At 32.7% G+C, this 11339-nt stretch overlaps 2 protein-coding genes across 5 annotated transcripts in view; both read right to left on the bottom strand.

The window, feature by feature from the left end:
* Window positions 1-11339, bottom strand: part of LOC117172355 (growth arrest-specific protein 2-like) — a 410439-nt gene that overhangs the window by 283263 nt on the left and 115837 nt on the right. The gene's annotated exons all lie outside the window — the stretch shown is intronic.
* Window positions 9361-11339, bottom strand: part of LOC117172354 (synaptotagmin-10-like) — a 476779-nt gene continuing 474800 nt past the window's right edge. The window contains exon 10 of the mRNA XM_033360186.1: window positions 9361-9571. Coding sequence (XP_033216077.1) covers window positions 9538-9571 — 34 coding nt within the window. The 3' untranslated portion in view covers window positions 9361-9537. The remainder of the gene's footprint in view (window positions 9572-11339) is intronic.

Raw genomic sequence — 11339 nt, 5'->3', positions numbered from 1 at the left:
TAAAGTCAAGATTAGAACTAAACTAGTGGCCCTGAAGCCCTCAAATATATAGGGCTGCTTATCTAATCGAAGGAGGAAGCTGTGACTATATTACAAGTGGATGAAAAATTAATTATTTTCATATAATTAGGCATCAATGTTTAAACAGTCTTTTTAACCTGACACAGCTTCATAGGAAAAAGATATAAAGGAATCAACATTTGCATAGTGCTTCTTGTAAGCTCTCTGAAACCAATGATATCATTTGTAATCGAAATCTATTAAAATCTGCACCTGTTGAGTTAACGAAAAGATCTTAAATAAAATCGAATCTAGCTCTGTTTCTATACATCCTATTAGGTTGGGATAAAGTTCAAATAATTCCAAAACTGAATTGGAATCCATTAATAATATTTATTTTTTAAATTTGTATTCGCTGTAGAATTATTAATGTTAATTTTTTTTGGAGATCGGCTGCCATCATTTATTTAAGATCTTTTCGTTACCTCTACAGGTGCGCATTTTAATTGGTTTCGATTGCAAATGATATTACTGGTTTCAGAGAGAATACAAGAAGCACTATGCAAATTTTGACTCCTTTATACCTTTTTCCTGTGAAGCTGTGTCAACTTAAAAATATTGTTTAAACATTGATGCCTAATCATATTAAAATAATTAATTTTTCATCGACTTTATACGAAAATATGTTTATTATAGAGTGAAGAATGCTTCTGTGTTATCCATATCGTAATAAAACAAATCATCATAGAAAAACAGGACTAATAATTAAAAGGCATTTTTCATTCGTAAATTAAAACCCTTCTATCTTTGTAATTATTAACTTTAAAGAGATAGCGTCTAGTATGAAAATTGCTCGTTTCAACTCATATTTTCGATTAGAACAAAACTTTTTTTTTAAATAAAACAATGTTACGCAGCACAGAAAGGATACTAATTTTGTCCATAATTTTACCTATTAACGCTTTTTTTTGCAAAAACTATTGATCTCATCGAATAAGTATCAGGAAAACTTTTATTCCTCTTCCCTTCCTCTACAAAAATGCAAAAGAAATTTTTTTTAAATATTGAACTGTAATTCAATAATTAATTGATAATGAAAATTTAATTAATCGTTTATATCTCGAAAACGCCATAAATGCCAGATGGGTATCACGCAGATTCGTAATTATGATATCAGTCCGAAGAAGAATCATTAACAACAGTGCATGTGAAACGCGAATTTGACGGAAGTGGGTATGGCGTCCGGACTATACCTGGCAATGTGCTATCCATGATTATCCATGATCCGTAATACAAAATTATCTATGTAACCTTATGTATGTAGTCGAAAGATATGTTAAGTATTAAATTATGAAATTCATGGAAATATAATATTGAACTATTTCTGCATACTTAGTACGCTTTTATTAATGTTATTTAATTCATTTTTCTTGTTTTTAATGTCTAATTTTTATGAAAATACTATAATTCTTACTAATGTAATAAGTAATAAATTGCAAAATGGTAAGTGTGAGACGATTGCGATCAAATTTTATTGTTAATTCGATTTTTGACAACTCCGATACGGTATTTGTAACAAGGGGCCAAACAACTAAGAGGTTTGAGGTTAACCCGTCGAAGCTTAACGTTCTAGCAGAACCGGATGAAGGTGTGTGAGGGCCCGGGCAAGAAAAAAGTGAAGGCCCTTTAAATTAATAAATATCTATTATTAATTTCATTTTTACGCGTGAACAATAAGTTAACACTATTAAAATACATATTTTTTTGTCATTAAGTGAATGACACTTTACGCGCTTTCTTAGAGGCAAAATCATCAATGATTTCTCCAAAGTCCATTTCTCGAAGTAAATCACTCTCTATACTGAGCAACGACAAATGTACGGATCGGAATGATCGGGAGATATTAAAACCCTATAGGCATGTCTACTCTATATGTAATATCTCTATGGTGAAAACTTGAATATAGATTTTAGATTCCATCACTGAATAGAAATTTTAAATAGAATGAAAATATCCCTAGTTTAGATATATACTTAGTTGATCATTAATTTCTTAAAAAATGAACAATTTTATTGTATAGGGTTTCTGAATCCACGGTTTGTCGATGCCCTCATCATGCGGGGGCCCCGCCATAAATGCGGTCCTGCGTTCTTGTCATTCTAATGTGCAAAAGACGAGTAGCTAGCCACTATATTGGATCCGTCAACTCATTTTTTTTATTTTGACATTGGATTCCGAATCATTGCCCCAATATCTTCCGAGTTTCTACATCTAGCTTGATTCAATCAAGTTTTTACATATCTCCGGTGATGGCAAGGTACGAGGTATCCATATTGGATCGAACATTATAAAGTCGTGAACACACAGAGAAGGCTAAAGTTTTTTAAACAATTCATAATGATGAAGCCAAATTCATTACTTTTTCTGGTGAACAATGGTTCTTTGGCTGTCGATATTGTGTATGCGAAAGGCTAATTTCATTTTGAGAAAATCACATCTTGGTCCCACAGAAGCCTATCTTTAGGGGTAGCGGAACATGAATGGTATGCATGGAATACTCCATACATGGGAAGGTTCTATGTATAGAACTTCATGTACGGAAGTCATTGTGGTATGTATATTAATTAACAATTTCATTTCTCGAAACACAAGACGTATGCAGTTTTCACAATATTATGAATAAAGGACTCTTTTCCCTTCGAATATACATTTTTTCCGTAAAATTTCGAGAATTTTAATTCACCCCCCTCCATCTATTCATCTGAATTCTCTATATGGGGCAAAACTGTTCCGCCGCCCTGCCTATTTTTATATAATAAGAGGGAAACATACATGAGATTTCAATAAAAAATTAGCCTGATGCCTCAAAACCTTTTTATGATGGCTAGAAAAACGCGTCTAACCTGTAATTTTGCAAAACTAGACTGTTTTTTGCAAATTTATGACTGAAAATTCTATTTTATCAGGAAATTTCTTGGCGCTTCTTCCCACATAGTACACTTCCTGAAAAAACGGATCCGTGAAAAAAAGTCAAAACGACAAAGCGCCCGCCCATTGAGAGTCACGCTCCGTGAAAAAGACCCGCAAATCAGAGAGCGAGTAGTCTTTCGTTACATGAATGAGACACAGTATTAGATACTCGATGAATGGGGTAGGGATAACGATAGCGTTTATCATAACAGTCCTCTCTTTAGAAAGTTTTTAGGCCTCTAAAATCTAACTTTTCGTTGTTTTAATATAGGGGCCGCAGGTTCGATAGAGTCTAATGCTACATGATAACTCACTACATGCGTAGGTGTTTCAATTCGAGTTTTAAAGCATATGAAACACAATTTTGTTGGGATACAATTTTTTATATATTCTCAAAGTCCTATTTTATGTAGAGTATAAATGGTTCCTATGCTTAGTGCGGCATAACTTACATATTGCAGCCATTCTAGGCTGGTTTCTTTCCAATTTTTTATTCGTCTCTTTTCCAATATTGGAAAGAATATTTTCGGTATCGCCTGAGCTGAGTCTCGCTTGTCTGAATTCATCATTGTCGATATGTTTAGGTAACTGTAATAATTTTGTTTTGAGTTCGTCTATATATGTGGTTTCAAAATTTATATTGTATGTTACATTTATCCATTCATTAGTTTTATGTTTTGTCTCAGTATTTAATTCTGAAACATCGTTATCGTTGAATATTTTACAACTGCTTTCTGTGATCATCGCTGGGTAATCTACATTTATCGCTCGGAGGTTATCTTCGCACGTTACGCCTAAAATTATTTTTTCTATGGATAAAATGATGTATCCATTGGTTACCGGAATAAAGGTTTCTGTATGCAATAGGTGTGGAGATTGATTACATTTATTTTTGGCGTATATTTTAGTAAACTAGATTCACATGTTTGTGTATCTATTAATTTAAAGTTAGGCTGATTCCTTTTACAAATTTTGTAATTGTCGATCTGTTTGCATTTTTGTATCGTAGTTAAATCTGTTGGTACATATAAGTTTCGATATTTAATAACATAATCATAATTTGAAATTATAGACATATGAATATTATGAATCCTTTGAGGGATAGGAATTATGTGTTGGAGAGAACCTTCGTCTTTTTCAAGGACTGGGATTAGGATAACGTAGGTGAATAAACCTTTTACAATGGCAACTTTTATTTCGCTAATGTCCAGGAGGTGTTGATAGTTTTCTTCATTGTTGTCAAAATGACATCGAGTACGGTGAAAATATTCGAACTCTTGAATTGTTCGTTTCAACATCGTTGGAGTGAGTAACTGAGGATGGGGTATTCCATGTTTTCCATCGGCAATTGAAGTAATTGCTGTGTCCATATCTTCGGTTGTCTCGTCGATCATTATTGCTGTCATAAATAACTTACAGTTTATGTAAATATCTTTGGTGATTTTATTTAAGTTTGTGCTAATATTTCTCGCGAAATCTCTATCTTCAATTTCCTGAGCCTGATTTGTTTTTAGGTTAGTTGAGGATGAGTCCAGTATCATTTTAATTATTTTAGTGTGGTTTGACATAATGTTGGCTAACTGTCTGTTCTCATTGTATATTTTATCAAACTCGCTATTAATCTCTGTTAGGTCTGCGTTAGACAGGGTTCCAAATAAAGTTTTAGAAATGTCTCCTATGAAATTTACTAGTCCTCGTTTAGAACGTTGTTTCCCCAATAATTTTTTCAGAATACTTTCTTTCTTCAATAATCGTATAAATCTGTTTGCTAGCATCTTGATTTCATTCTGTGGTGTGCAGGTTTTACTACATGCTAAGTTTATTAAACTGATTGTTTTGCTGATTGCGTTAACCCTTTCTTCAGTCGATGTCATGTTTAACCCTATTATTAATTTCCAAGTTTCGTGGTAAAGGTGTATTTTCGAAACTTCCTCTATGGAGACGTTTCCTCCGATTGGTGTCATGGTGAAATTTGCTTTAGTCGCTGCTACTAGAAGTAAGAGCGGGATCAGGACTCTCATCTAAAACATACGGCATTGTGTTATCTATGTGAATTCTAATTTCCTTTCCTCCTATTCTAATTTGAATGTTATTTTTATCTCTTATTTTTGTTATGTCAAACGGACCCTTCCAGCTAGGATCTAGTTTGTTCCTTTTAGAGTTATTTAATACTTTAACTTGTTGTTCTGTTTTATAAATTGGGTGTTTTCTAACTATACTGTCATCTAGTCGCTTCTTTGTTTTTTCAGCTTCAACTTCAATCCTTTGTCTTGCTCTCCTGATACTTTCATCGTATTTTCTTTTCCATTTCCTGATTAAATCTTTCATCGGTAAATTCGGAGTTTTGGGGATTGTTGAAGGTAGGTTGGGTTATCGACCGAATGTTAATTCATAAGGTGAGAATCCTGTGGTTTCATTCTTCATATTGTTGATAACAAAGTTTACGTACTTTAGATTTTCATCCCATTCTTTCGAGTTTTCGTTACATGAGGTTTTAATTAAATTTGTTAACGTAGAATGCATGCGCTCTATATTACCATTTGATTGGGGATGGAAAGCATTGGTTTTAATGTGTTTGATTTGTAAAGTCTTTTCAAACTCTTGCATCATGTTAAATATAAAGTTTGAACCTTGGTCAGTCAATATTGTTTTCGGAGCGCCGAAAATATAAATATAATGTTCAATTAAATTTTCTATTATTGTTCCAGAATCAGTTTCTTTCATTGGCATTAATATTGTGTACCTGGTCAACCTATCTTGGAGACTAAGCACGAATTTGTTTCCATTCTGCGTCACGGGCAGTGGTCCGTAATCGTCTAATGCAATTTTATCATTAGGTTCCAGCGGTACTTCTGGAAGGATACTTTCTGCTTGGTTTTTTATTCGAGTTGTTTTTTCAAGTTGACAAATAGCGCATTTCTTTACGTATTCTATTACGTTTTTGTCGATTTTCGTCCAGTGTCCGAGTTTACATACTTTGTCAAGAGTTTTGTGTTCTCCCAGGTGTCCGTTGTGCGATTCCTTCATGATGCTTTTTCTTTCTTCTTTTGTTAACTCTCTTTTATTGGAAAAGCAAAGGTGAAACTAATGATAGGGGTGACTTGAGGAGATGTATTTCATCATTTCTTGCACTGATTCTTTTTCTAGAGGAGTAACCAGGGGATCGTTTACCGTGATTCGTATTATACTGTAACCTTTATTTTTTTGTTGATTTACTATTTACGAAAGGAATGAAAGCCATTCTTTTTCGTTGTATTTTCCTAAATCAGTTTGTTATGAAATTCCATTGCTGACGCAAAATGCGATGTCATTTTGTTGAGATTTTGAGGTTAGAAGGCAGCCTATTCCAAGAGCGATCTGCTCGCAGGATTAGATTAAAGTTTTAACATTGCATTCCTCTTTCCCAGTTTAAGGTAAATAAGTAGTTTTTTTACAAAAATCTATATACAAAATATTTTTTCAATGAAAAATACCGAAAATGTACGTGTCAAAAAACTGTACGAAAATTCATGATTTTTCATGATACAAAAAAGCCAAAAATAACAATTTAAAAAACTTTTTTCACGAAATACACGAATTTTCAAACAAAAAGCGATAAACTTGGAAACCAAATAGAAAACTTTATATGTACAAGTAGATATTAAATTTTCAAAAAAAGAATTTTCCAATAAAGTACTTGTATTTTTTACCAAAGAAATAAAATTTTAAATATGATTATGAATCTCGAATTAATTAAAAGGATTTTTAAGCTGGAGAACCTGTATGATACAATCAAATAAAAAATGATTGTACTAAATATAAATCACACATAATTCTTCTGCTGCGTTATGGTAAAGATAACCTCGTAAACATAACCTCACACTCTACATGCATACATTTCTTACTTAACACTCATAAAATATTCCTCGCAAATCCGGGCATTTTCTAACTGACTTACACTTAAAGACCCACAGAGCAAAACACTCATGCACATTACCCTTTTTCTCTTTAATAATATAATAAGTTTACTTCTTGAAAGATCACTAGGCCCAAGACGAGATTTTCCCACAAACTTTTGATTTCCATCAATTATGCCTCTTGGAATCCGAAAAAACCTTGTGCCAAGGTGCACAACACTGTAATTCTTACACCTTATTACAAAAAAATATTTCACCATTTTAGTTCCTTTATTTTAAAAGCTCCAACAGCTTCTAAAAGTATTATTCCTTACTTTTATACCCTCGGGGGTTCGGCCCTTTAAATTTGTATGGCTTAAGGGCATGCTCTTCGGTGACCACGCGATAAACGTGAACGTTTATGTACATCAATATATTTGTAATTTTAAAGATAGTTTATTTATAAATTGATGAAATAGGATATTACCATTGGAGTTATAGCACTTTGCAGATCATTTTTGATTTGATGCATTTCAGATTTTTTGATTCGCTCATATCGAGCAGTGACACCAATTTTAGAATGAATCGTCTAAACCTTGAAAAAAATTAATAAAAGAAATCAAATTTGCACATTCGTTGCAAATCAACAAATAATTATCTGCACACACGTAACCTATCATTATTTTTTGTCAATTTTTAGCGATTTCTAGTGTGGAAAAGTAAAAACTTTGAACGTCGATAAAGTCGAGATGAAGTGACTAAGTTTGTTCATAAAATGTTTGTGTAGAATGATTTTCATTTTTTTTGTCTTAAAAATTAAAGATAAATTTCAAATTGGAAACATAGCAACACCAGCAATGTGCTAAAATTTACTCTTCGTAGTTCTCCAACCAACTTCCATAATTCTTGACATTGAATCGATCAGCTGATAACTATTGTTGACAGTGAACCAACCGGCGGGACTCAGCGTCGGAATCGCCTTGTCTTTCGCCCCCGGGCGGAATTTTTATTCTCCAGTACAACAAATCCACAATACTTTATCGACGTTAAAAGTTTATTTCCCATTCCTATAGTATTTTACTAGAAAACTTTCTTCGTAATTATAAACATTTTAATATATACAAACATTCCTTAGTGCTTTCTGTGTTACTTCCTGAATCCTGAGCACGATATCTAAATCCGGTCGACGTAGTGAGGACCAAAAAAAATGAAAATTATTTCATTCTTTACATAAAAATTTCATGAACTAACTTAGTCACGTGATCTCGAATTTATCGACGTTCAAAGTTTCTTTTTTTTCTCTGCTAGAAGTCGCTAAAAATTCTTCAAAAATAATGATAGGTTACATGTGTGCAGATACTTATTTGTTGATTTGCAACTAATGGGCAAATTTTACTGCTTCTATTAATTTTTTTAAAGGTTTAGATGATTTATTCAAATTTTAAACACGATATCTCAATCCGTGTGGACACAGTGAACACAAAAAAAAATGGTCATAACCGGTGACTAGTTTGGTCAAGTGGTCACCAAAGAGCATGCCCTTAATGAGAAGGCTCTACTCTATGCTCGCATTGCATCTGTGCGGCTGCAGGAGCATTAGTAGCAGTACATTTAAATAAGTGCCCAACAAAGTATAAGGATGATATCACTTACAGCTTGAAAAATCTATTCGAAATAAGAAAAAATTGAAAGTTATCTGCACATAACTTTGTTCAAAACTATTTACTAAATGATCAGAAAATATTTTATTGGTTAAAAAAGTATTAAAAGATATTATTCCATTGGTGGTAATAGTCCATTATAGCAATAAGAAAATAATTTAATGTTTGTATTAATTTAACAGCATTCAAACAGGTCAACATATATTGGACTTTAATTTAATTTCAATACTTTCCTTTTCTTAAACGTTAAATTCCTAAATTTAATTTAATCGGAAAGAAAAAAACAAGAAATTTCAAATCAGTAAATATTTGGCGCTAAAAATAAATAAAATACGAAATATTATTTATTAAATTTTATCTCAACAGTCAAACGTAAAGTTCGTTAATATGTACTCATGAAAAAGAGTCTGGATAAAAATAATTATAATTCAAACTGCATGCATTCATGTGCTTCAGTTGTCTCTATATTCAAGAATCACAATTAAATGACACATTTCTAACTAATCAACATAAGTTTCACATTTTGTTTATTTATGTAAAATTTTTTCATCTGGCATGATTTATAATTAGAAAAAAATTTTTTTTTTGAATTGTGCTTACATCTATAGCTTGCGTATTTTTGAATAGAGACAACAAAACTATATGTTTAAATATATTTATGAAATAAATCTTAAGTAATAATATTTAGAGATTCGCAATAAAAGATTGATTCGTGATGCAAATGGAAATACTCATGCCTCCAGACATGAATTCTGTATTACGAATGCAGCTATTAAAGAAAACACAAAGAGCGACTATCCGAATGCAGAATTTATACATTTGGAAATTACAAAAAAACGGCGATTGTCCTCTCTACTTAAAAAATGTATTTTATTTATTGAAAGTTTAAAATATTTAAAAATATTTAAGTACGCATTATTCAATTATGATTTATGTTTCGTTAATTCGGTCGCTGTTGTCTTTTTGTTCCTCTCTGAATACGCTTCTGGGTCTCATCAAACCACTTTTTCATTTGATCTTCGACACTGCTCTCAGTAGAAGCGGTTACCATGAGACAAACAGCTCCTGCAAAAATTATGAATTCATGAATATTGTTTTAATTTTATTACGAATTTTAGTAATCATTACGTTTTCAAATAAACAAATAATAATTATAATTTAAAATTGTTTTTCCTCTTCGCTATGATACTTACGAATTATGTATGTCGCAAGTTTCTTGTATTTAAAATAATTTTTATGAACTTATGTGAAAAAAATGAATCGTTTTTTTCACACGAAGTAACATTTTTGCTTGTTTTTTTTTAGCTTTTATAATTCAATTTTGCTGTAAATCCTGAAAAAAGTACAAAATAACAGAAACCAAAAAAACCTGAATCAGAACATTAAAAAACTTCTTCGTTAAAAAAATCTGGTGGTCCTGAAAAGGGCCAATTTTTGTCCTAAAAAGGACAAATTATCTTCATGTAAATAAATGCTCTAGTACCTCATTGAGGATAGAAATATGTAATTGCTTCTAAAAGGCTAAAAAAAATGTCGTCGTTGCTGTTGAACACATTTCTCCAAACATACTCAACTAAATAATGTTCAGTCCGGCTGACATTTTTCCGAGCACTAAGACTTGCAGTATCAAGATTATATTCAATTTTGCGAAATTGAAAAAGATCCCCTCCCTTGCATTCGCCTTTTTCCTACAATCGTTTTTACCGTATTGATATACAAGATTTTGTTTTCCATTTTTTTTTTAATGGAAATTACCCCCACGTAAACGACAAAACTTAGTTTTTTGAAGAAACCCCCAATAAACAAGAAAGTTTATCAGACCGGTTTGTTCCATTTCCAGGTTAAAATTTCTCAAACTCTTTAGAAATTCCATCCATGTTTTTAAATGCTTCAAGTCTGAATTTGAAATTCATCAAATTTAAACACTACTTTTCTCTGCACTTCAAGTCTGAGTTCATACTTGATCATATTCTAAAACTTCTTTGCTCTGCACTGCCTCTTCTATCTTTTTCTAATGTATCCCTTTCTAATTGCATCTGCTACTGCTTCCTCCATGGTTCGTATCCGTGTTCGCTGTATCTTGAAGAAGTCTGTACTGCCGGGAATCGACTCTGACGGAACAATAGGCCCCCAGCGAGCAGGTCAAGGGGCTGGTTACGAACCATGGAGGAGAGATATATTTAAATACAAAACATGATCTCATTTTTAACCACAGTTGCCTAAGACATCGCCGCCATTTGCCATCAGCACTGAACGATAGTTTAGATTACAAGCGACTTTAACGAAACGATAACACTGGACCTGGATGAAACGTAAGAATAATAGAAACTGCAAGGTTAGGTGCGGCACTGCTGTGCTGAATTTATCAGATACACATGAGCAATGCGCGCACATAATCGCACCACATTCATGCAGTCCTGCCATGTATTACTTTCGCCCCGCCTGCTGATACGCGGCTAGAATAGGCTACTTCTGCTTTGTTCAAGAGGATCAACCCAGTGATCCCAGATCTGAAACGAGACGTGGTCCAATAATATCACAGGTCTATGTCCGTGTGAATATAGTATGAGAGGATGTAAATGACTGGGTTGCGCGCGCAACCCATTCCTCCTCTTCTGTATTTGAAAACTCGAAGGTGTACGATTGCCGGTCGGAACACTTTGGCGGTTCTATTTACATCTCTATCTGCTTTGAAAGAAAACGAAGAGGTTGGGATTTAATATTTCCATATTTCGATGCTGGCGATTTTCATAATCTGAATACTTCGCGCGCCTGTTTATATGCGTATATTTGGAGGTTACGGTATTTCAAGTATAAAATATAAATTATATAT

This window comes from Belonocnema kinseyi, chromosome 5 (assembly GCF_010883055.1).
Source record: "Belonocnema kinseyi isolate 2016_QV_RU_SX_M_011 chromosome 5, B_treatae_v1, whole genome shotgun sequence".
Classification (NCBI taxonomy): domain Eukaryota; kingdom Metazoa; phylum Arthropoda; class Insecta; order Hymenoptera; family Cynipidae; genus Belonocnema; species Belonocnema kinseyi.
This window is presented reverse-complemented; position numbering and strand designations above follow the sequence as displayed.